Source organism: Drosophila gunungcola, chromosome 3R (assembly GCF_025200985.1).
Source record: "Drosophila gunungcola strain Sukarami chromosome 3R, Dgunungcola_SK_2, whole genome shotgun sequence".
Classification (NCBI taxonomy): Eukaryota; Metazoa; Arthropoda; class Insecta; order Diptera; family Drosophilidae; genus Drosophila; species Drosophila gunungcola.
The window spans coordinates 26,855,923-26,883,395 of record NC_069139.1 but is presented as its reverse complement, the minus strand read 5'-3'; the positions used below and the strand labels follow the sequence as shown (position 1 = coordinate 26,883,395).

The following is a 27,473-nucleotide window of genomic DNA, read 5'->3' as shown; positions in this document are numbered from 1 at the left end:
CAAAAATTTTTCACACTTGCCAGCAGCAAAAAGGCGAGTGAAAAGTTTAGAGGATGCGGTCGATGGGGGTCGATGGGGGTGGATGGGGAGGATGATGGGGGACGGAGGGGCGGCGCCTTTCACCTTGGGGACCTCTTTAAAGATTTACGATGCCGCATATGCCTACAGGTCATAGCTCGGCCAATGGATGTGGCGTGCACAACAAAAGCACGCCAGACGCTTGAAATTGTTGCATTTTCATTTCCCCCTGAAAGCAAACTGGCAATGACACCGGCCACAGACGCAGGAGCAGAATCAGAAGCAGAAGTGTCTGTGGAGCGGCCATGTCACCGCAGACTTTGACATACATTTATTTTTATTATTTACGATGACTTAGTCAGCCAGGCGCAGCCCGGCCCCACTCGAAGCAGCCAACCTGCCAACCAGACTCGGTTACGGCTGGGGCCTATCTGGAGCTTTTCATCTTTAATTCTTTAAATAGACGGGCAGGGTCGAGTGGAATTGGATGCGAACGAGGCTGAAACTGAATCTTTCACCAGAGATGGCACGGAGAAAAATTAAATAACTAATTCTGTCAAATTTAAGTTTTCATTTGCAACCCTTTTTTCAACAAGCTATACAGCTTAATTTAAGATATTAGTATTTTGGTAAGACCCTTTTATTACGCGTTTTACAATATTATAAAATTTTTTAATAAATATTGACAGGCCATTTGACTTAAGATGTTGTATGCTACTTTAGATTTTGATACACAAATATGACATATTAATTCAAGTCGTACATTAGCAACCCTTTTTTCAAAAAGCTTTACAGCTAAATTTAAGATTTTAGTATTTCGGTAAGACATTTTTAAAACGCGTTTTACAATATTATAAAATTATTTTAATAAAGATTTGACAGGCCAGTTTTGATTTTATTCTTTTGGATTTCAACATTAAGATGTTGCATGCTAATTTAGATTTTGATAATTAAATACTTCACTTTAATTACAAATCTCACACAAATCTTTTCTCTCTGTGCGACTGGAATCAGTTGCGTTTTTGTGCCCACCTCCCCAGCTTGATAGCCTTTTGTCTGAGTGCCACATTTATGTGGCGGAGGCTACGTGTATGCCTTGGTGTCGTTTATCATGATTTACTTACCGCCACGCACTTCACATGTCAACACAATATTATCGCCTTCGAGCAATGGACCCACAGCTCCAGCAACATCGCGACCGGAGGCATCGTACACGAGTATTTGATGCGGAGGAACTGCAGGGAAGAGCGGAGAAAGCAGGACTTTCGTTATAAAAAGGATGCACTAAGAAAAGTTAGATTTATTATTCGGGAAAATTGATCATAATTGTATTTTACTAATACATAGTAATACACTATGATGGGCTTAAAGAAAATATGTAGTTAATCAAAGGAGGGTGTTGCAGAAAACACGGGTATTTTCGGATAATTTATTAAGACCATGAAATGTACAATATACAACTTTTATTTTAATCCATCGTTCCTATTTTTCATGGCATACTTTTGATATCTATAAAAATTATATTAAAATCTAGTGATTTCTTTGGCTGAATTTGTATTATTTGTCTTAAGATAAGAATTAGGATTTTATGTAAAAAAATTCAAGTATGGTTGGTATTTAGTTCTTAACAAACAGCAGAGTTTTTCCAATTTACACACTTGCAATAAGTATTTCTTAGAGTGTATGTAATAGTGGAGGGCTCAGAGCTTTCTTTAATGGCGGTGCACTGCCTTTCGGGTACTCACCAATAACCGTTAAGTTAATTCTATGATTACGCGTGGGCGAGTTCTGAAAGTCGACGCGGCAGCGGTAAACCTGTTGAGGAAAGCCAATAAAAAACGTACAATAACATAGCGCAGTTTTCGGGTGGTAATGTTCCAGCTTGAGCCACTTACGCCCTCGTCATCCAGCTGAATGTTGTCCACCGATAACTTGGCCGGCTGTTGTCCGGTAACGAAATACGCACGTGGCCCAAATGAGTTGGTATCCGACCAGTACAGGGCCTTCTCGAAGGGTCGTCCTCGGACGTCGAAGCTGCAAAGGGAAAAAAAGAGCGGAAACGTTAAAAGTTGCCTAAGTAGTTCCTCCTTCGTTATCTCCATCTAATTGCCGCAGGGGAAATGCAAAAAATAAGTAAATAAAGGGAAATAAACCAAAATATTGACGATAAGTTGTGTCAGCAAGTGCCTCCAAGAGCATTTCAGATGTCGCAGCCAAGGTCGTAAATTTTAATGCGATGTGAAAGTTTGCAATGGGCTATGACCGCAGGGGTTGACCTTATGTTTTGTACATACAAAACGGATCGCCCTTATGGGGAGGGAAATGATTTAAATCAGTGTCTCTATGCGATAGACTGAAAGTATTTTTTCACTATTTAAAGATATAATCTATCCAGTTAATGATCAGCAGCAGTATGTAGAGTCAAACATTTTGTACAAATACTTTCTATATTTAAGATTTAAGTTTGAATAGTTCTTATTTTGATAATGAAATTCAAAGTAATAATTACACATAAAAATATACACCATATTTTTTTTGGTTAATACTACTATTACTATTACTTTTTAGCTATTACTCTTTAGCTGAGGACTGAGCTACATAAAAAATAGAATCAGAATAATGCCATAAACCTGAAAACATTCGAATGGTCTCACATGCGGCTCTCTATGGTAATGCTAAGTAGTCATAAAAAGGAAAATGAAATGAAACCAGAGAATGAACGGACTATGGGCCAGAACATGCCACTTAACACTTAAGCTAAGCTAAACTCTGGGAAACTGAAAACATACATAGTTGCAAGCCAAGTAGCTGGTAGCTGGGTTTGTATAAAGTCTGCTTTAAAACCTCAAGAGAGGCCACTACATAAACCCTGCAACTTATTGGACCGTCTTGGGCTGTTATTTCTCGTGCCAACCATAAATATTGAATGGAAAATTGTAAAAAACGACACCCTCCAAAGTGGCCTGGGCCTGAATTTTCACGCGTCTACAAAATGACCCTTTTCCTGTGCCCGATGACCCGCGGAGCCAAGGGGTCGACAAAACGAGCCCCGAGCATAAATTTGCACGCAACTAATTTCTTCCGTTTCGCATTATTTTCGCAGCCCAGCACAGACCCAGCAAACGTTTGCAATTTTGCGCATTAAAAAGCCTGACGTGCTATCTTTGGCGCTTTTATTGTATTTGTTAATGTCCGTCTGAGGGCTTTGGACGTTCTGGAGGGTAGGTTGCCACGCCCCCCGCCCCCGTCCCCCGCCCACCGACCCAATCCCCCAGCGACACGCCGTAAATGACTTGGCGGTGGCAAAGCTTTCTCACAATTCTTTTTATGACACTCAAAAAATAATGCTTTGCCAACTTAGAAAAATATATTTTACCTCTTAAGGTTAGACTTGAAACTGGTTAAAATATAGTAATTAAATTAATAAATTTACTCTTTTTGTTTTTGTAATTCAATAATGCTTTTTATTGAAAAACAATTTTTTTGGTTAAAAGGTAATTTAAAAATGCTAAGTTTAGGTATAACTTATTTATATATGTTTTTAAAAATGTTGTTAAATGTTTTAAAAGACGCAAATAACGATATTGTCAGTGCTCTATTTATTTATATTATAAATGGAAAATAAAAAAAACAAATTTTAAAATGTAGAAATTTTACGTACTCGAGAAGCTAAACAGCTAGAATTGAGTCTATTTCAGCTATTTTAATTTTATGATTTTGTTATTTATTCAAAAAAATATGAGTTTAGGATTTAGTAAAAATAGTCGATAATGACAAAGAATTAACAATTAAGATTTAAGGAATTAGTAAAAATAGTTTATAGTGACAATTAATTCACATTTAGAGCTTTTAATTATTTTATTATAATTTATAAACCAAGCTTTGAATCGTGGCTAAATATATTTTGTTTAGCATTTGAGATATTTTTCTTTGAGTGCCGCTTTCTAGTGAACCAAACACCAGCACATCGTCTTTGCACAGTCATAGCCAGTTGTGTCCTTTTGTTGTTTCCGCTGTCGTCGTGCAGTCTGTGCTATCTGTGGGTCCTTGCCCCGCCCCCTCTTCCCCCGCCCCCTGAACCCCTGTCCCGCTGTCCCACTGTCCCACCAGCCAGTTGCGGTTAGCGGAGCGGTTTGTCATTGTGCCGGCTGGCAGGATTCTTCGCGGCCTCCGCCCGGCGGCCGTATTGTTTGCGCCTTTAAGTGGTTTTTTATCATTTTGCCGCTGACACAATTTATATCCGGTGCTCATATTTCTTATGCTTATCACTGGGACCGCCTCCGCCTCCATTCGCCTTTCGCCATTTCTCCGTGGCCTTGTCATGTGTTTGGCCATTCCTCTAATTGTGTTCAAAGTGCAGTAAGCCATGCGGCGAATAAATTGAGGGTCCTAAGCCTTGCCCAAACCCGGGGCACGTTCCCTAATTAGCCTAATTAAATATATGCGCGAAAATGTAAACATAACGGACTGCGGAGTGCGGAGAACTCCTTGGGAAATTTCCTTTTAAAAACTGCGTTTCAGGTTCTCGCTTTCCCCAGCTTTGCCCAGCTTTCCCCCGCTTTTCGCCGCTTTTCGCCGCTTTTCCCGCTTTTAATTTTGCGCATTTGCAAACAATAGAGAAACGCCGAATAGTCAACAAAGGCGGAGGAGCAATGGCGATAAGGCAAGGTGGAATGGAGTTTCCTTTGCCGACACCGTCACCATCACCATCACCGTCACCGTCACCCAAATATGTCCAGAATACGCCGGTCTTGTTCCTGGCCCGCCTTGCCCTCTGTTGACGTTGTGTTTTCCCGTTGTTGGCCTTAGGAAACAATAATGCCAAGTTTGCACAATGAGCAGAGCAGCAGAGCAGCAAGAAAACTGCTAAGAGCAGGGGGCGTCGAAAAGGGCAGAAAACAGAAAAATAAACGCCAAATGCTCGGGCAGTAAAAATTGTAAAGCAGCCAAACAGGGAAAAGCAAACGAGTAGCAACGAGCAAAATAAAAATGGGCCAAGCCAAGAAAAAAAGACAACATGGTGGCAGTTGCAGAAATGTTGACTGTCGTCGCAGAGCAGGGTACGAGAATAAATGGGCGGGAGAAAGAAGACGAAGAAAGGCCATGAGATGGAGAAAGAGGAGGAGAAAGTCCGGCAAAAGTAAGAAAGCATAGGAGACAAGTTGGCGCAACCACGCGACGTCCACTTGAAGAGATTGCGCTGCACTCTTCAAAAAACAGTTGTAAAATAATGAGATAATTATAATTATATAATTGGTGCTTAAATAGCTGCTCATAAAATTGAAGTTACTATATCAAAAATTCAAAACAAAAAATATTTTATAATTGTTTTAAAAATTTATATGTACCTATACTACACTTTAGAGAAACTGGTTAACAATAAAGACAAAAGAAATTAATACAAATTTAGCTTAAGGAAAACTTTAAAACGCTAAGAAATATTTATATAAATTATGTTCTTACTAGGAAACCATTTCTTCAACGTTTTCTAATTAACACATTACTTTCTGTGAGTGCATCTATCGCATTCACATTGGCCTTCTTCCACTCACCCATTCTTTCAGTTTTCCATTGTCGATGGTCTGCTTTTTTCCAACAATTAGTTGAGTTTTATTTATTTTGCGTTAATTGGTAGCACTTTATCTTGGGCCGAGTGAATGAGCTGCGTTCTTTAAACAAATCCCGATGCGAGACGGACCTTGAACTGGGCATCGCATGGGTTTGCTCTGGTAATTACGCTCTGGTTTTTTCGGTGGCCTGGCATAAACTTTGACCACCACGCCCCCGACCATTTAGTATTCGCAACCGACGGTCCCCGCCCCGAAATCCAATATCAAAGCAAGCTTCTCATATTGCCATTTAATGTTTTTCCTTTTTGTTCGCTCCTCAGTTTGTAACGCTTACAAAATCCTATTTAAAAAGATTGCAAAAGGGCTACGACGGGGACGGGCCAGGAAAGCTCAAAAAAAAAAAAAAAATAATAAAAAAAAAAAGGACCGAAAACTTTTGCTCTCACAATATCCATTGAATAATTTTATGACAATATGTGTCAGAGCGTGTCGGTGTATGCGTGTGTGTCCGTGTGTGTGTCGGTATTTTCTGACAGTTTAAACAGATGCTGCTGTCGTGGGAACGCTTTTGGCGAAGATTTCGTTCCCGACTGCCATGTACTCATGACAATTGACTGGAAAATCTTAAATATGCCTTGAAAGTGGGTTAAAACAATACGTTTTTTTTTTAAGTTGTATTTGTAATAAAGGCAGGTGCCACAACAGCTGTATATATTTACTACAGGAATCACTTAGCTTTTGGAATCTCTTAAAATGTGCCTAAAAGTATGCAGTGAAAAATGAGCTCTATCTTTCTAAAATAATCAATCGGACTTGTTCATATAAAATATATTTTTGCATACTTTTAGACACCTTTTAAAGTGACTCAATGTACTTAACAAATGCTTAACTTTGGTGTAAGGAGCGATTGCAACAAGGTGCGCTTTTATTTATTTATTACGATTATTGAAAACCGAACTTAAGATTTTTTTTAAGGAGGCCTAATATTAGAAATATTGACTAAGCCGGATTTATGTGAGACCCAGCCATATCAACCTTCTTACAGGGTACATAAATTGTGGAATTCAACTATGCATCGCTTGACAAAGGCAATAAACTATATGGGCATGAGGGTCTGCCAACAGACGACCCACTTTGGGCGGTTTATACACATCCACATCCACATCCACATCCATATCCACGGACAAAATTAGACAGGTGAGAATGGGCTCTCGCACATTGTACACTAGCACATTGTCTGGCGGCCCGTATCAAATTATGCATAAAGAAACCCTATCGCACGGGCGGGAGTTTCCATGATGAAGCGCCAAAAAGTATGCTCCGTAACTCGACAAAAGTGGCAACAAATTTAAAATTGGTTTCCACACACAGCCACACACATCGGGGCAAACAAAAGAAACGTAGCAGCGAGAGAAATATGAAACAATAATAGCACCAAAAAAAGGGGCTGTTTACACGCCCCCATATACATACAAAAGTATGCAAATGGTTTTACTGCCCCTTTGTTTTTGTTTTGTTTTGTTTTGTTTTTTTTTTTTTCTCACTCCCTCTTTGTGTGTGGGTATTGGTGTTATTATGGAGCCATGCTGTGTAATATCTGTAAATTTCTTTTGTTATTGCCAACAACAGTTTTCCTTTCGTCTACACCCCCTCTCAATTTTCCCAGCACCACGCTTTTCCACTGAACGGTGTTGACATTTGTTGGCATCATTCCACACATTGTTGCCGCTGGTGCTGGTTTTTGTTTGGTTTTCGCTTCATCTTCTTCTTAACTTTTACTTATATAATTTGTAGCATATGAATATATGAAGGAACCCAAGAAAAAAAGCAGAGAGCTGCAGAAACAAAGAACGCAAACAACGCCGTCCTCGTTGTGCTCGGTGGCCAAGTTCAAATTTATGCAGTGTCGCCCAATAAATTCGGCAATAAATTCAAAATAAAACTTTCATCTTGGGCTTGCCTATTTGGTTTTCGGTATTTCATGAGTGTTGCCGCAGGTTAGGGTTTCGCAGGCCAAAAGCCATTCAGACTCTGAATTAGGAGTTGGAGAAGAGATTTTAATATTTTGATTGGGTCTAAAAATTATCTCGAAAAAAGGGTCGCTAGTGATAGGATTTCTGACTCATGTCGGTAAATAGAAATAGGATATAACATATTCACAATGCTTATAAAATATCAATAACAACAGACAAACCATTTCGAGTTGAAATAAAAAGGGCACAAATTAGAGAGAAAAAAGAAATACGAAATACTTTTAAACAAATAGTTCATTAGCATATCAAAAGTCTTTGCTTTAGCTTGGAAAAGGTATCTACCATTAAAAATATCTTGGAAACAACCTGAAAGGCAGATATATTTCCTATTACAAATATTGAATGTACAATTTCGTCAATATAAAATTGGGGTAATTTCAACAAAAGCGGTTTTGGTAAAAACTCAATTGAATTCAGATGCTTACTTTCCGGTCCATTAAAATGACTATAAATACTTAATTGTGGGAACTTAAAACAAGAACAGATTGTTCAAATATACAATGATGTTAAATTCCCAGAATTTTCCAATTACGGCAAATTCCTTCCGTCCAATTACCGAAATCGAAGTCATTAAAAGTTAATCATGACGATGGAGAGAAGTTCGGTAATCGGCCGCTTGCCTTCGAATGCGCAATCAGTGGAAGGATTGGACCACCATTTCCGACTGTGACCAAGTGGTGAGCCGACAAAGAAAATCCCGACGTTGGCATTTCTCTGTCGGCGGTGGAAACCAGAGCTTAGTGGCGCCCAAATCGATTTGCATGCTCCGCATGCATTTCCGCTCCCACACACGGACATCCGCACACCTGCCACCCGCCACACGTACACCCACACAATTGCATATACATTTGAAACTTAATTACAGTTTTAAATATCCCATCTAACCTGAAATTCGCGCAAGTGCGACTACAGAGCCGCCCCACCGCTCGTAAAATGGCCCGAAAATGCACTCGACTTAATTGCCTTTGGGCCACGACTTTTGGCTGTCCTCTTCTCCACACTCAGAAAAAATATTCGATTCGCTGTGTTTAAATAAATATTTTTTAAATACCAATGTATGGTTCAGTAATTAAGCTTCCAAACAAAATATTTGTATGCTTATTTATTTGTTTTTGATTTGAAAAAGGTTTTCTCAGACTGAATGCTTTCCCAAAGCAGGGAATTTATTTAAAAATGATAGTAAATATTAATTTTACTTTATTTAACGTTTATAATTTTTGAAAATACAATTTAAGTAAAACTCTTTTGTTTTATTAAAGACTGCCTGTCAATTTTTTTAATTCTCTATTTGTTTTGACAAAAAAATACATAATATGCTATTTTTAGTAGGTAGATACTAAAACATATTTAATGCTGCAATTCTTATTTTCTCATCTATCATGTTGATTTAACCCTCCGAAATTTAGTAAAATCAATAGTCATGATTATTCAGAGTGTAGCGATATCCTACTCCAGGCCGAGATTCTGCCATCTCCAGGTTCTCTTCGCTTCCGTCGGCGTTGGCCCTTATTGCCAGCCATTTTGAATACCATTTTGTGGTTTATTACTTTTGTGGCAGACCGATGCTCAAGCAGCCAGCCAAATACACACACGGCTCAGCTTTAGTGGAGTGAATGCACTTTCGATTGCCCCCTCCATCCGGATTTGCCCGCCGCCCGGCTCAGTCCGTATTTATGGGGCTCTTGGCAGGCGGCTGCCGGCGATTATGGCAGTTAGCGTGCCACTCAGATTATCCGCTTTTGACAGACAGACCTCCTGAACTGAGCAGTAAGGAGCAGGGCAGAGCAGCCCAGAACGGAGCAGAGCAGACCAATCCAATTCGACCCAGTGCTCGCTGCGAATTTAATTATTCATGCCACGGAACCTACGGATAGCTGGCACCCAGCAGCCGGGCGGCCAGGTGAGCTTTAAAAATCAATTAACCTTGATTGTGGCCCGGCTTAAAGTCCACTGTAACTTCCATGTTTGCACAAGGCAGTGGGGGTATATTTGTTACTCGGCGTTTGTGTGCGTCGATTAACCTAATCGAGAAATAACCAAATATGCATATCCGATAAAAAGAGCAAATATAATTTATTAATTTTAGTGCCTAATGGTTTTGGTCGTAAAACATATACTTTATGAAGAAATCTTATTTTAAATGTTGTTAGCAATAATACTTAATATAATATTATAATATGCACTTTACTATGTAGAATGCTTGAAAATGATTGAAGTCTAAGGCTTTTCTGATGAAACAAAATATTAAATTACTGATAATACGAGTATTACAATTACTGTAAGTATTTAAAGGACTTTAATAATTTGAGAATTGATAGAAAAAATAAATCTAGTTATATTCTAGGCAAATGCCCGAACAACCTCCGATTTTAAGTTCCTTTTAAGGGTTTAATAAAAACCCAACGAAATCCACAATAAACTATTGTAAATATACCTTTGTTTTTCTTAACATATCAATCCGCGCTGCTCATCAATTGCAAGTGCAATTGCAGTTAAGTTTAATTACTGTTTATATATTTTTATTGCTTCATTTCAATTGATCCCAGCGTGAATCCCAGTCGCTAGGGAAATGGCGACTGCAGCGCTCTTGTTTGCTTTTCGTAGCCATTTCCTTTTGCCTTTTGTTTAATATGTAGGCTTTGCGGGTGGCGGGTGGCGGGGGCGGTGGGCGTGGCGGACTGCCAATGCCATTGATGGCTTGCAATATTGAACGTGACAGTTGGCCTGTCGACCCACAGAGCGTGGCTCTCGCTCTCGCTCCTTACAGGTGGCTGTCATGGCAAATGTTAATTTTAATAATGGCAGGGCAAAGCCGCCCGCCTCCCCCCGCCCCTTCGGCCTATATCGCCCACGATTCATAACAAATAAATGTATGAAAATCTTATGAAAATCGCATTCCAAGGGTCAAAGTCAGCAGAAACAAATCCCGGCCAGCCAGCCATCCGAGCCATAAAAATGAACCCTAAAACCCAAAATAGCCTAACCCGAAAAAACTGTCTGCTTGTCGGCCAGTCGAACAACAAAGCAAAAGTTAACATTATAATTTTTAATATTTTTGCTTTTAGCCTCCTGGGCAGGACATCGTTTTGTTCGGGGGCCTTGGCTTTTGCCTTTGTATCTGGGTGTAAAGCTGTCAAATGCAGGGGAGCTGCTAGACAGGACTATGCTCAGGGTATTTGTGGGCTTAGGTGTGTGCGGGCCTGTTTAGGTGAGGCTGCCAGCTGTGACGAGCCTTTGCAAATGTTTCAATGCCTGGCCCACAAAAAGGATGTACAACACAGAGGCAAAATTTTGGGCCCAACTTGTTACCAATATTGTAAGCCTATGAGAGGGATGTTTAAAGCCCTTGAAAAAATGTTTGAGAGCCTTAACATTCGAAATTTGTTATTACTAAAAACTAGCATTTTTAACATTTTCCTTAAGCTGTTCGAATAATTTTGTAGCTCTAAGTTTGTTTCATCAAAAATCATATATTTTAAAATGAAAATGAATTAAGACACAACCACGTTTAAAGACACATTTTAGAATATTATAATAATAATAATAATTTTACTTTCCCAAACGATTGGGAATTTTTCTGAGCGTGGAAAACCTTGGGGATCCCGTTCAGTGTCCTAGTTTACCCCAACCCACTCTTGCCGCCCTTCACATGCTGCTTTCAATTTCGGCGCCTTTTCGGTTTAAGCTTTTGGTTTTGATTCTTTTCTAAGACCCATTCTGCCTTTGCTGCCCCTCTGTGTGTCCTTCGATTTCACGCAGAGCTGGCAATTTTACGCCGCAGTACAGGTCCTGGCTCAAACGGAGCCTTCCCTTGGTTTCTGCCTGTCAGTTGTGCAGCTGTTGCTGTTGTTCTTGTTCTCGCTCCTGTTATTTATTTCCTTAAATTTCATTCCTGTTTCTTGCTTTCCTTTCCTTTTTTTTGTGTGCACTCACTTGTCCTGCAAGGGAAATCGAATTCGAATCACTTTCGGATATTTTTGGTTATAAAGTCGGAAATTTTTGCGACATTATTGTTTTCCACATTTTTCTAGTTTTCCGTTTTTTTGCCGTTGCGCTTGTTTTCGTTGGTCCAAGCACTCACCTCCTTTTCCCATCTCTTCCTCTTTGTCTGCTCTGAAATTTATTGCTTCCAATTGAGTGCACGAAACGGCAGGAGCAACAACATCAACAAGGATCAGAGTCCTGGGCGGCAGGACTCGTGAACAGTTCGCGCTCGCCCTTGAGATACACGTGCGTTCGTATACGTACGTATTCGTACTGGTGTCCATATCCATACCCATGTCGTTGTCTATGTCCTTATTCCCGAAAAGCCCTGTCCACCCGCTGGCAACATATTGAAAAGGAAGCACATGTAAGCAAAATTGACAAGGCTAAAGGATATCGATGTCTGCTTATAATGTGCAACATATTAAACCTAAGCACACGTTCGCCAGCGAGCTCTATAAATAACAGCAGCGTGGATTCGAGGACATCAGTGTGGGTGTGGGTGTGGGTGGGTGTGGGTGTGGGTGTGGGCATGGGTGTGGATGGCGCTCCACCTCCCTCCCTCACCCACAATCAAAGTTGCCGCCAAAACAGTTTTCACTTTGGATGCCATTATTTTGCTGCCCCCGCTTTTCACCTCGGATGTCCTTTGACTGGGGCCCTGCGGCTAATATATGAGCCCATGTCGCCCTGTTTGGCCTGCCTGGCATGCCGTTGCTTTGTTTTGCTTTGACCCACTCCTGGAGCCATGTCCTGGCCCCGAGTTCCAGGACTAGGCTGATGCGGCAGTTACACTAGGAGAAAATTGAATCTACGAGTTACAAAAGTCCATACATTGTATTAAAGTCAAAAACAATGGCAAATTCAACAAAGATTAAGAGACAAACGTATGCATACATTTTTAAAAACAAAAGATTAATTTTTTTCATTTAAGTTGTTCTTCAGTAGCTAATAAAACTTTCGTTCACTGTAGTCTCCACACGAACCGACTCCAGTTGAGTTGATATTGATGATGTTATTAAAATAATAAATTATTTGAAAATTATGAACTGCTGCCATTTCTCATGAAGCTGTCGGGTCGATGGAGTGGAGGGAGTTGCCTCTGGAGGGTCTTATAAATCAAAAGGTAGCCTCAGTTGGCCAGCCCCGAAAAGGGCGGAACTTCTGTCAACCGCACCGACACACATTCACATACTTGAACTCTCAAAGAGACTATAAAATTAGCCAGTGCCTGCCAGCTAGCCTGGATTCAAATTCGACTGCCCCGCAAGGGGCACCTGCTTACCTGTAAAGTGGCTTGCCGGCGCTCTCACGGAACCACAGCACCATGTACACCCGATCGTCCTTCGCCTCCGGCTCGATGTCGCACGGCAAGGATGCGGTGCGTCCCAGGACGGCCTCTACGGCCACTGTTGAAACTGAAAGAGGGAGGGAAACACAATTATGAGTGCACTGCGGTAAAATAATCATATATGTGTGGTCTAGAAAGAAATAATGGCAGAGTCTTAGTGGTAGTGCTATTAACTTGGATGAAAATACACCAGAATGAGTTTGATTTCGTTCCAAAAGAACGTGACATATTAATAATAATAACACGTGATTAAGTTATTCATTTGTAATACAATTTAATTACACTTAAGCGAAAAATGTAACCAACATTTTACCTAGAGTTTGCATAAAAGACATGTTTCTCTTAGTAATCAATTAGATTAAAAAAACGTAGTTCAAGAGATCTACAGCTCAAATCAATGCAAAACATTATCTTTCAAGAATAAATGTCTAAGATTATTATTCCTAGATTTAACTCCATTTTATAAAATTAATTATTTTCTAATAGAGTTCGAATATTAGTTGTTAGTTTGCATTAATGACTTGATAGCTAATTAACTTGAACTGACAAACAAATGACCCAATAGTTTAGGTCAGAACTGAAAAGCTGTCAATAAAAGTTTGACTTATTTTTCCCTTAGTGTATCATTACCGTTTCCACCCAATGCAATTGAATGAAACGACAGGTGGAGTGGAACTTTTGAAATGTCATGACAAAACTATTGCCAAAGTCATTAACACAATATGAAAATGTCCTTTTTGCTCTGCGCCCGGGCTGAGCTTTTGGGGTGTTGCCACAATTACTTACGGACTCGACTCGACTCGACTCGACTCCTTCGTCGATTTCCTAGCAAATGTCAACAAAACGCTGCCTTTTAAGTGTCACGTTGAGACTGCCGTCCCACAAACGCGGAGCACGCAAGGCGGCAACCGCACGACAACCTCAACCATTGGACCACCCGACCATGGAACCTTCGAACCACCCAGATCCCTTCAACCACCCACCTCCTTTCAACCGCAATAGCCGCTGACGTTCATCGTTGTACTCGCATAATCACAACCAAGTACGTGAGTGGGAATATTAATGCCAAATTGAAGCCAACGAGAACGACAACGACGACGACGATGACGTCGACAATGGTGATGACGATAGCCGGTCTGCGATTTCACGGCGGCCTCATCTTTTGCATTTAAACTGCCAATTGATGTCGCTGAAAATAGATAAATGCTAAGGGCATCGTCGTCGCTTCCGGATGGCTAAAACTCATTCCCAATCCCAATCCCAATCCAATCTAGTGCTCCGATTTCCCCCATCTCCCATCCAATCCGGCAAAATGACAATGGATTAAAGTTGGCCGGCTGATTTTCGATTTCCCCGCTTTCACAGCCGAGTGTTAAAGCCCCTAATTGTCCTTTGGCGTGAGCAGGATCAAAGCGGTCGAAGGGGTGGGACTTGGCTGGTTAGTTTGTTGTGTCGTCACAAGTCGTAAATTAATAAGAGAAACATGAACTGTAAATGCATGCCCATCAATCAGCTGGATGAATAAAACATTAATAGCCATCAAAGAGTTGTCAATGAGTAGGGAAATTGATAAAGATGGGATCAAGTTGTGACGATAGTATAGAGTAAACTAAAATAGACCAAATGGACTACTGGGAATAGGATTTTGTAACTTAAAGTTTAAGCAAACTATAGTCATTGCATCTTGTTGGAGGAAATCGGTTCTCCTTTGTTTTGATATGTATATAAAAAATAAAAAAAAACTAAGATGATATGTATTAAGTACGTGTATCAACCTGAAATATCATACAATTATTTTAAAAAGTGCAGTACAAGTGTAAGCAATGCCGAATCTATAAAAAGGGAATATGTGCTTCTTTCTTAAAATTTGTGCTTAATTTCTTAAAAAAAAGGAGGACTCTTTTATGCTCATTTGTGCCCAATATATTAGTCCATTTACCCCAAGAATTTAAATTTCAATCTAATTCCCAACGCAAATCAAAGAAAAAGACATGTTTGCCAACGATTGACGTTCGACAAACTCATTCGAATCGATTTGGTTGCTTGAAATTGAAAATTCAATTGCTCACCTGTCCAGCTGTCAAAACCCAGAAACTCGAACACATCCATCATGAACCTATTTTACAGCCTGATGCTCATTAATACCCAAAAGTGAGCCTCACAATCGTGTTACGCGTAATTTAATTTCGGCAGCCACCAAACGAGTGAAAGGAATAAAAATACGGGGGCTTAAAGGTGGAAATGCGGCAGGGGCACTGCTCAGCTTGCAGACGATGCCAAAAATTGTTGACATTTATTTAATATGCGCACGTTTTATAGAAAAGCAATTCCCAGTCGGATAATTTATGGCACACTACAGAAATTTGCACATGAAAACGCCGACCCAGAACCACCCACCGAAAAAGACTCGCCCACGCTGGAAAACTGGCAATCGGACGAGCAGACAGATATACATCGTGTACTATATATGTGTATATGAATATGTGTTGGGGTACAGCTACAGCTGTATTGGTGAGGGGGCTTTCGCCGAACATGGTAGCAATTTTCGTGCGTTTGTAATTCCCATGTAAGATGTCAAGTGCTCGACGAGCAGACTGAGTTAGGCCCTCTATATCAGTTGGCTAAAGCTCCTGCACTGAGAATATCCTTTCATTTTACATTTCCATTTCATTGATCGCAATATATTAATATTTTAATTTTGCAGATCTTGTTTGTTCAGTGTTTTTCAAAAACTATATTTTGATTTCAAATTTTTGGTTATTCACGACTGGTTTTTTTTAGAATCAACAAGTTTTTATTGAAAGAATTTAATAAAACGTCGTTCATTAAACTTAATAACCCACAGCTCTTATTTGTTAAGGCGACAACACATTTGGTAAGTAATGATTGTGGATTTGGATCGTCAATTCATATAATTCGCCTATAAAACTTTAATTTTTTTAAGAATTAAATTTATAATAAAACTAAGTCGAGGACCGCAGAGCCAGCTCTTTTAAGCATTAGTTTTGTACACTAGATTTAATTTACTTTAATATATATATATATAAAATAATTAAAACTTATTTTTGAAACATAATTTACTTAGGTAGTAAGTCTACTTTCAAAACAACAAACACGTTCACAAAGAATATTCTTAAAACACATCGGTAAAAGAAAGTTTTCCTTTTATAAATTGAATTCCATTTTTATTTAATACTTTTTCTTTCTCATTTTGCTTATACTTCGATTAAACCGTTTTGCAGAACAAAGCCCTTTGTTTTCTACACTTTTTTTTTCTCAGTGTGCTTGTCCTGTTCCTGTCGCTGTCTCGAGGTCCCAAAGGCTGGCGGGCTGTTGCAGCAAATTGACATAATTTGTGATATGCGCCTCCGTCGCCGCCTCCGCCATTCGTCTGCGAGTCCTTCGTCCTTTTTCTTCTCCTTTCCTTTTTAAGTTCCATCACCATCACCATCATCAGCCTGCCGCTCGTCAGCGTCATCGTCGTCGTGAGCGTCGCGCAAGCGTAAGTGTGTAATGAGTGATTTGCCCGTGGGGCCCACATGGGAATCGAGAATGGAATGGCCGGAGCAGCTCCTCCCAATCCCATTCCCGGCCAGAGACCACGGAATCAGGCAGGCAAAACCAACTGCCTGGATTTTGGACAAAGTGGCGCGTGCTGCGGCTTCGGTGGCAAGCTGCTTCTGGGGCTCTGAGGTCACCGGATTGGACTGCCACAAGCGGCAACGGTTCAGCTCGGATAGACAAATGTCACTCCACTCACTCGCGCGTGTATGCCGTGGGGTAAATATGTGTGTGAGGTCGTGCATGCGACAAAATAGGTCAATTTCGGACCTATTAGTGCAAATCGAAGGCGAAGCTATTTTTGGGAAATTGATTTCAGCAATTTCTTTGTTTATCAACTGAAATTAATTTGCTTAGGCAAGTGGTACTTGACAATAATTTATTTATTACAAAAATATCTTAATAAGTTGAACAGTTTTAAAACCATATAAATTAAAGATTGGACCGCAAAAGAATTGCATTAAAGTTAACAAGTCCAATTATGCCTTGAGAATTTTTTTATTCGCAATCGGAACTTCAAGACGAATATAGCTCTAATACAGATAAGGTATTGAAATTTTTATTCAGCATTGGGTAGAAAAGTCAACTGAATTAAATTATGAGTTCTGAAACAGAAGGAAAAAAGCTTATTATTCATTTAATATTTAGCAGCGATTTAAAATTAGCTTTTTATTATGTAGTTGTTGTGCCAATCGAATCAATACCCCTCCAGCATTGTCCTTTGTCTGATATCAATAAAAGCTGATATTCAAGCGCGTAACCTTTACCTACATTAACGACATTTCACACACATGCACAAGGGAAGCACCAAAGCAAACATCTTAACAAGGGAATGAGAATTTCCTGCTGATTTCCGTTGGTTCCTATATGCTACGGTAACGTTTTTCCTGCGTTACCCAGTGTCATTTCACTTTTTATGCTGGCTAAAGTAGAAAACAAACACAAATTTCATTTGGCTGCACAACCGTCCTTTTTATACTTTTTCTCCTATGAAAATTGCCAACAGCTAGGCAACACATACTTAGCACGCACCAAGGCGACTACACAGATGCAAGGAGTGGATGTGGATATCTGGCACAGACACATACACATACATATACACACATACAGACTACGGCGACTACGGCACGTCGTTCGGCGCACTTGGGTTATGCACATAGTATTTATATTTATATAGAAAAGTCGCCGGCCCCAGCCCGCTCGCCCTATATAAACGAAAGAAGCTGTGAAACTTATGCAAATTGCATTTCAGTGTCTGCGCAAAAGCTCGACACAAAACACAGTGCGGCAGGAGGGGCATGGCATGAGCGCCTAAAAGTATGCAATGCTAACGCGCCTTGCTCCAAAAAGTTGTAGAAAATGCGCATAATGAAATCCATGGCTATGGCAGCACACTTGAATAAAAACCATCTTAAGATCGGAGGTTGAAATTAAAAGATTTTGGTGAAAAAACGTTGTCTCTAAAGCTTAAAATATGCATGGATACCTTTACATTCAAAGAAATAAAATGAGGCTGCACTAAACAAAACCTTATCATTACATTTTTTTAAAATTGAACTTGACATTGTAATGTTTAATAATTTATATGACAGATTAATTAACAAAGTATGCTTAAAAAAAAGATCTCCATTAAACGCTTTTTGCATAAAATCCGCTACAGACTTAAAGATTTCATCGGAGTGTGTTTTCTTGCTTCGTCAACAGTATTTTTATTTGTTTTTTTTACCTATATGTACATATTTCTGTTTTTAAATTGTTTTGAAATCTCAATTTCAGTGTAAGACCACGGCAGCTTCTTAGCTTGACTTGACTTGGGCTGCTTGCCTTTTTCCACGTTCCACTTTCGCGGCAACGCTTTTGCTGCGCTTTGGCTTATACATTTTCCTCTTCTTGTTTTCGTTGGCGGTGTATGTGTTTGTGAGTGTGTGTGCGAGTGTGTTCGGGTGTGTGTTCGGTTGTTGTTGTTTAAGAGAGCGCCAAAGTTTTTCTTCTTGTTTCACGCTACAACCGCAGGGATGCCAACGACGAGTCCTGAGCATGGTAATTTCTGCAGGTCCTGGATGGCCGCTTGTGTGTGTGTGTGTGCTTGTGAGCACTTAACTGTAGACACTTGTAAAAATAGTGTGCGACTGTAAAGGCAGCCACTGATGCCGACCCTGGCCGAAAGCTAGAGCCAAGCTAAAGCAGGTCACGTGTGGCATAAACGTGCCATTGCGTCAGTCGTTGCTGTTGCATTGCTATTGTTGTCTTGGGTGTAGGAAAATTCCTTAAATAAATATGTGTGCATATATGCACGATACTGTGTTAGCGTCTTTCACGACGTACACGTAAAGAAATTATTTGTAATTTTATTTTAGCAAAACAAATTGATATTACACATATGGCAGAGCATGCATTTTCACTTAATTTAAGCCAACAACTTTTGTTAAATATTAAAATCAATAAAACTAAGCGACTAGTTAAGAACTTTTGTTTCTCCGGTTTTTTTTTCAAAGCATTAAATTAATTCTTTCCGTACTTTTGTGTAATTGAGATGAAAGTTAATAGCCAGCATAGCATACTTTTGAGCGCCCAAATCGCAAGCTAACAAAATGCCAGACAATGCCACGCACTTGGGTGAGTGTGTCGCATGTGGGTACATGGGTGTGTGTGTGCGGGAAAGTGAATGCCACTAAAAACAACAGCCCGGTAGCATTGTTGTTGCCGCTGCCGTAGTGCCTAAGTGGCACAAGGTAAAGTCGCACTGCTGCAGCCCCAGCTTTCATCGTCAGCCTCAGGATCTCACGTTCTCAGGTGAGCGGCGCCAGTGCCACGCCCTCGTTTTGTTTGCGGCGTGTGTGCAGCTGTATCTGTGTGTTTGCACTATTTGCACTAATTTAGTTGAAAAACAAACAAAGTCCTTTGTTCAATTTTCGCCTTTCAGATTCGAAGGCAGTGAGAATGGCGAATTGGGGAGTTTTGTTGCCACACTAAGAAAAATATATTCCTTTAAGGCCTAAAGGATTTTGGTATGTATGTATGTAACTTGTATTTATTATTATTACCAAATAAGAATAGATTGAATCTGATAAATAACAAAAGTAGCTTGTTTTTAAGTTTTTCCTAATTATTAAAGTTAAGTAAATCAATACTAATAATAAATAAGAACATTTTGGTAAGAATAGACAAGTAAAGAATATTGTAGGTGAAAAAAATACTGTAGGATTAAGTTTTCTCAATGATCACAAGCAAATTATAACAAAACATAAACAGAAATTTAATCAATACTGTTCATTATTAAAAAAATATTTATCTTAATAATGAATCACTAGTTATTAGTCAATAATAAGAACTTGACTTTCTTGTAATGGCCGTAATTCAAAATGTGAGTATTCCACAAATTCTTGATGTTTCAAAATCTTTTTCTTTGTGTACCCTCTGAGTATCTTCGCCAAAGGCTGCATTTTTGATGCAGCTTAGTGAAGCAAGAAGAACAAGGCTCACAACAGCCTCAGGGAATGTGTTAGCCCATTTTGCGCATACACCTCGCACTCGTATTTTCCCTCTCCGTAATTAGCAGAGTAATTTTTCTGTTCTTAAATTTTGCATAGCCCTGCAATTAGGGACGCTTCATCCACTTTCCTCCTGGCTAGAGCTCGGCAATTAGCATGTCAATTGATGGCCCGAGTCAACAGACACAAATTCAATTTCGACATGATAAATAAAATGCCAGGGCCAAGAGCAGTAGCAATCGTGACAGTCATGATAGCAGTCACAAAAGTGGGGCAGTCGCAAATACTTTTACTTCTTTGTTGCCCCCGTAAAACAAGGAAAGAAATAACAAACTGACAAGCAGGCACGCCGCTGCCTGTCTACATTATTGTTGACCTTCGGCCTTGTCGCAGATGAGTGGGCGTTGGGTTATTGATTTCCCATCGCTGGTGGGGCACAGGCACAGGCACAGGCACGGACATGGAAATCGATATGAGTGAATATGGGCGAGGTAGGTGCTTAAAGTCAAAAGAACTTGGGTCTTAAGGCAGAGAATTTCAAGCTTTCTCCGGTTGATCTGGCCAAAAGGCCAGGCGGTGTTGGCCCGAGGCTTGTGAATCAACTGGCTGTAGTTCAGATGCCGACCGCAAAAACACTGACCTCCAGTTCGCAGCCTTGTGTAGTTTGATGCCTCGGATGCCAGGGATTACATCAATTACAGAGTGGGCTTTTCTTCAAACCGACCAGGCCGAAAAAGTAAGAATAACGAGTTGGGCAACAGTTACGAACTGCCGCCGCCTTGCGACGGCCCAGTTTTACACTGCCACGCCCCCTGCCACTCCCCCACGCCTCCCCTTGCCGTGGCAGAAGTCGTCGTCGTTGTTCGACTCGTTCGCAATGTGTACATTTGACCCGAAGTGCATTGGTCATCACGTGTGGCCATGTGTCTGCATTTGAGTGCACTTTGGTCAGCAATTATTTTACGTTGAGGTCGCATTAGAGGTGTTCGCCCTCGCTGCCAACAAAGTTGCCCTGGAAAAACCATGTGCCAGAGCGAGGGTCGCTTCAGCAGAGACAAGACAATGGAACTCCCTAAGAAATTTCGAAAATGTATGCTAAATAGTACGTGATTTGTTGAAAACATAACAAAATTCTAGTATTTATATCAAAGACACTATGAAATCGTAAGAACTCAGGTATAGTGAAGTATTTATAGTTACGAGAATTTACAAAGTTATGACACACTTTAACTACAAAATAAACAACTATGTAAAATAAAATCTACTTACGAAAATACATTTAAATATTTTCCACTTATACCTATTGCACTTAATTTTAAGCACATTAGTGCTACCCCAAAAAAAAAATGAAAGTTTTCTTTTGATAAGTGTGACTTAAAAATAAACTACAGACAGTATTAAACTATAAGTTTACATTCAACACTAAACTATATAACCCCTTTACTTTTTAGTTTCATATACCGAATTGTCTTACTTTTAAACCACATAAGATTTATTTTGATACTTTTGTGTTATACTTTAATATTTAATATTAATATTGCTTAAAACTCATGTAGCAATAGTTTAGTTGCTGTAACAATTATTTGTTGGATACAGCCTATTTAAGTGCTTGTATATTTATTAATGAGTTAGTTCTAGATGGTTTATGATATGGATATAATAAAAAGTAACTCTGGCCTTTTGCAAATGAACTTATATACTTTGTTTTATGCATATGCATCGCTAACCGTAGTCATCAAAATGAAAAAACTGCCCGGATTCGTCAATCAACCCTCTGCAAGCCCGTTGGCTGGAAAAAAGCGACTCTTCGGACACCAGAACTAGTCGAGGCATAAAGTACAAGAGAGCTTGCCCAGATCTGCCATCCCACCTAATGGTGGTCTCGTACACAAGGGATCGAAGAGCAAGGAGTCGGGATGCAATAGCATGGCATGGCATGGGCCCAGGAAGACAGAGGGGAAGTTGGCAGCCCGCAGGAGGAGTTGGCCACTGGCAATGGCAATGGCAGTGGTCCTGGTCCTGGTCCTACTTCTGGTCCTGGGACTAGGGAACTATGGCACTCCGACACTGGCTGGCAGCATATTGAAGTGCTGTTCGAAGCCAGCATTTTGCAGCTGCATTGTCATGTCAACCGATAAATTCACACATACGTGCCCGCATACCAGCAAACAATTGGCACCTTTGGCTATCCTTTTTTTGCGCCTGGGCCACGTCGCAATTGGAGCAGCTGCTCGGAGCTCGAAGACCCGAAAATCCAGAGTCGGAGCAAAGTGTGTGCACTGAACTGTTAGTTATGTTTGCTGGCAGACTGGCAGACTGGTAGACTGGCAGGCAGTCGGCTCACGGGTCGCATACGTAACGTTTCCGCTGCTTGACTACTGAGCGGAATGTCTATCAACTCAATAGGTTCGCCTTTTTTCCTGGCCAAAAGCGCTTTGTGTGCGTGGAATCGCGCTAGCGATGATAATAGCGCCAATTGACAGTCCGGCCAAAACTGTGTGGGCCGCATAATTTAGTGGCTTCATAAAAACTTCCGCAAAAAACAAATGTTACACAAAAAGGACAAGAGGGGCCTCAGGGGGAGAGGGGATTTTCAGTCAGCTTAATTATACTGTTTGCAGAAAAACAATTCAGTGAAGACTGCAATGGCAACATTTCTACTTAATGCTCTATTTTAACAAAGAGTTAAACATCAAATTATAAAGGGCCATTTATATTTTATTTCTACATGTGGTTAAAAAAAGAATTTATTTTTCATCTGTTGAAATCATCTTTATTTCTGATAAAAGCATTTTTAACACCAAAATTTAAGCGTTTGATGTACTGTTAAATAATATGAACAAGGATCCTTTGATACATTATTTGATTGGTAACCTTTATACAAATGATATTTTTTTTAATTAATTAATTACATTGACAATGTTATTACTTGTATATCTTTGACTAATATATAAATGTTAATTGTTAATTTAGTGGCGTACTTTAACCTTTAGTGCTGACAATTGAATAAGACTTATTTTTTTTTTACTTAAGCCATTTTATTTTTACCAATTTGTTAGCACCTAAAATAAAAACGTGTATGTATATATATTTAAACACATTTATATGAAGAGCCATTCATTTTGTTCAGCTAAATTATTTTACTCGCAATTGGCAACTGATTAAATTTTAAAACTTAAATTTAATCTCAATATGTTTTCGGAACTGATAAGCAACGGAATTTAATTAAGTTTAGTTTGTTAGGACTTTTCACTTGTAATCTTACAAAACTGTATGTCCTGATTAAACAGTAGATGTAATTAAAATAGTTGGCAATGAAAAATGAGACATAAATTATTCAAATTTTCATTTAAGCAACCCAACCAAATGCACCCTGTTTCGCAGCCAATAAATTAAATAATTCAATTTGTTATGACCGCGTTCAAAGAGTATAAGTCGCATGTTTAATTTAGCAGCAAAAAGTTTCCAAATTGCCGGCCAAAAAAGTATGCATATGAGGTTCCACTGTATCCAGAATCAAGTCATAAAAACAATGCTTTGCATCAGGCAAAAAAACTCGCTGATTCGCTGCACTAATTGAAGCCATACGAATGGGCATTATATTGGCATTATCCCATTCATGGTGGGATTTCAGCTGTTGTTAATCAGTTTTAATTACTCCGCCCCCATTTGTAACGCATGTGTGCAGTTGTGGGCGTGTCATAGATTACAATGTGTGCAATTTACAGAGCCGCATGCAGTGTGGCCATATAAAAAGCCGCAGCATACTTATGCCAGAGCCTCAAAAAGTTTTCGCCAGAATGCCTATGGCAAACATTTTGGCAAAGATTTTCGCAGAGCTCTGCGATTTGCCGACAGTTAGACAAGGCAAAAGTTTTCCGCCTCCTTGGGGTTCTTGTGTGAGAGGGGGCGTGGTCTGGGTACTGGGAATGTGTGTGTGTGTATGTGTACGTGTGTGTGTGTGTGCTGCAGTGGAATTTGCAATTATTGCCGCTTAGCACAAAAATTCCTTGAATGCCTACGTGCCCACATTGAAAGCAGCAACTTGGCAAAATTATTGTCAAGAGTTTTCGCCCACCGCCATGAATGACAAAAATGAATTTTAATAAAGTTGAGCAAATATTTGCATATTTGCCGGGGCGCTAAAAACTTTCATTGACAAACTTTTGCCAGACAATAAACCAATTGTATTTCACTACTGGCATTTCGATTTACATGTGATGCGGGTCACGCTAATTAGCAAGCCAGAAACACTAAAGTCAATATTATGCCAAAGCCCGTCCAAATATTTGCCTTGGGCCCTGGTTCCCGGATCACTTCAAATCTAACTTTAAACCAGCTTTTGAAAAAATCAATTTTTCCGCCGGTGGACACGTAGCCGGGCGTAATAACTTTAAACTGTTTCAAAACTCGGCGCGAACAATTTCATTACCTTCTTGTTGCGGGGGAGTTGAATGGTTTCGGAATGGCCAACCTTTTTGGTTGTTATTTTCCGTCGCTCTCAAAGTAAATATTTGACAAGACACAGCAGAAACAACAAGAGCGTCGCCTGCGCTGTCCTCGCCGAAGCACTTAAAACCTAATTAAATTTGCATTACAATTTTTTCGGTTTTTATTTCGTCCTCCAGCTTGTTTTTGTTGCCTCTAATTTTGTTTTCAAAAGCAGCCATAACTCGGGCACCGAGGAGACAAAGGCTGCGAAGTCGGGCTGGCTGGTTGACAAACAGGATACGCCGGACCGAGCTAGCTGGTCAGCGGAAAAGCAGGAAAATCAGGAAAAGCCTCAAAGCCTGGCCAGATTTTTGAATTAAAATATTTCATAATTTACGCTTTGATCCCGTTGCCATCTGAGAGGAAGTTAAAATACTTAAAGTATGCAATATAAATATTATGAACACTTTAATACTGTGGGCTATCAAAATATTATTATTAATTATTTAGGAAATTTCTGGGCCTAACCTATAAGACAATTCATAACCAAATTAAAAAAGCAGATAAAAACTTTAATTTGTGATGGTATAACCCTTTGAGACAATTCATAACGAAATTGAAAAAGCTGCCAACTTTCATTTGTCATAAAATTCGTTAACTGATATAATCATTCATGCCTTAATAGCACCCTCAAAATCATTGTTTTAAAACTGTTTTGTTTGTTAAAAAAATATTTTAATAATGTAAAAAACAAGAACTAATTATTTGTATTAAGTAAGGAGAAAACAAACTACGAAAAAATGAAATGCTGAAAATATTTATAATCTATTTTCTCTTTCCTTAATCCAAATGCTCATAATCTCAGATGGTTTTGTGGCTCCCAACTTCAGAGACTGCGTAATGACACTCTTGAGGTTAGTTTATACCAGGGACAAGTGCCTATTGAGCGTTCGACACCTCCGAGGACTAAAGCTTGAGCAGAGAAGCGGAATTTCAGTTCACAATTGGTGGCATTCCTTTAAAAAATGTCGTTACCACTGGCAGTCTCAACTTGAATGGGCCGGGGAATGCATTTTTTTCCGGCGGCTGCAGAAATATCAAGCAATAAGTGCAAAGAAATAACAAAAAAAAGTCGAAAAGCAGACAGCATAAATATGTATATTGACAGACGACATTTAAGCCCGACTTTTCTGTTTCGCCCAGCTTTTGTTGATTTTCCACGTGTACTTTCTGTTTCCTTTCAATTTTTTTCGCCCACCACCAAAAGGTTTTATTCACATCCAACGAGTGAATTCAATGTGCAACTGCAGCTGAAGCAGATGTTCTGCCCAAACTGTGTATTTATGTGGGATCTTTCACCGCCTGGTTGGTCTTGAATGCTCCACTAAGTCGCGTTTTTAGCCTCTAAAGCGGGCTCGTAAACACGTAGAATATTGGCCATTAAGTGGTGTCAGAAACGGGGAGCGATGGAGCCATAGATCAAGCCCTTTTTGAGGCCACCCAGGAAATCATTTAAAAGACATTAAAATTTATTTGAGCGCTCGTTAATGTGTCCGCGGTACAAGTACGCACAATAGGCAATAAACAGTGCGTGCGTCAGTCCGAAAAGGTTGTACTAACTGTAGATTATGTAAATGCGGCCGGCTGAAACACGTGTTCTCCCAAAGCCTCCGTCAGACAGGGCGAATACGCAATAAGTTGCCTGAAGCTGGGGTGAGATGTAGAGCCGGACAACTGCAATAAAGCAAAAACTTGAAGATTTATTTCCTCCTGAAGTTGCTGCTGCTGCAGCTGCATACCCACTGCCAGATATATATCCAAAGATATAGATACAGCGCAGTCCATATGTTGCGTGCAAATCACAGAGCATTCGGGTTTCTTTTCGGTTTAGTTTGGTTTGGTTTGGTTTGGGTTGGGATCCTCGACTACATTTTCCTCGGTCCTGCTGTCTGCCAGCACCGGCTACTAAAGACGTTGCCAACAGGAAGTTTGCAAACCAAAAACGGAAGCGCCAAGATTTATTATAAAAATGCTCATAGCTCAGGCAGGCAAGCGGCAGCATATTACGTTAAAAGTGCCCACACACACAGACGCGAAAACTTTATACGCGCACACAGCCACACACAATAGTTACACATCAAAAAAAGTGACATACCTTAGAAATTAAATTAAGTGGGTTACAGTACATATAATATAAACTACAATATTTTGTAGAAATATTAAAACAGCATAGAAATAATGCTTAATTTACCCATTTACTCATTGTAATGCTCTTAAAATTGGTTAAAATCATTTAAGATTCCAGATTTGTAATGATTTATATATTAAATATCCGGTAAAGTTAAAAAAAATTGTAGTTCCTTAAAATCTTAAATATATTTTCTATATAAATATGAAATATTGTTAGGTACTTATTTGATACAGCTTTACAGCTAGCGTTGAATAAAAATTTTGCGGTCTTTTTTATGGATTCTATTAAATAAAGCCCCCTCGGTAGCACCGCCATGTATACAGCTGTTCAGATTTTTACTTTTGGTTAAGAAGGATTTTATAGGTGCACATTTCGCTCAGTGTTTGCATATACCCATAAGTATTTATGTGGACTGGGCAAAAGTTGGCAGCAAATTGTGCGGTCCAACACTAAGGCGAGCAGCTCTTAATTGCACATTTATTTAGGTTCGCCAAGGCAGTCCGGGCACTCAGCTCTGGGCCACCCAACTCGTCGGCTAGTCTGCTGCTTAGTAGTTTATCATTCGCTGTACTTAAATTACTCCACCAACACCTCCACCGCAACTCTGCAGAACACTGCCCACATGTGAGTCGGGGCAAAAACTTTGTTCTCAATTCTCGTTGGGTGTTCCTTGGTTTTTTCCTTCGGTTTTCCAGGAAGCAGATGCCCGGCCAAAGTTTTCGCCCCTTGACGCAAAACGGAAATCTGTATATTAAATGACTAATTATAGACATTTTATTACCTTGAGCAAGATAAATGGCCAACATGTGAGGAGGGCCCAGTGAACTGGTGAACCCGGCTTAA

General features: G+C 39.8%; 1 protein-coding gene across 1 annotated transcript in view; it reads right to left on the bottom strand.

Annotated features, from left to right (window-relative positions):
* LOC128252530 (uncharacterized) overlaps nt 1-27,473 on the bottom strand; it is a 110,629-nt gene that overhangs the window by 32,566 nt on the left and 50,590 nt on the right. The window contains 4 exon segments of the mRNA XM_052980312.1: nt 1,143-1,253; nt 1,764-1,833; nt 1,914-2,052; nt 12,891-13,023. Coding sequence (XP_052836272.1) covers nt 1,143-1,253; nt 1,764-1,833; nt 1,914-2,052; nt 12,891-13,023 — 453 coding nt within the window.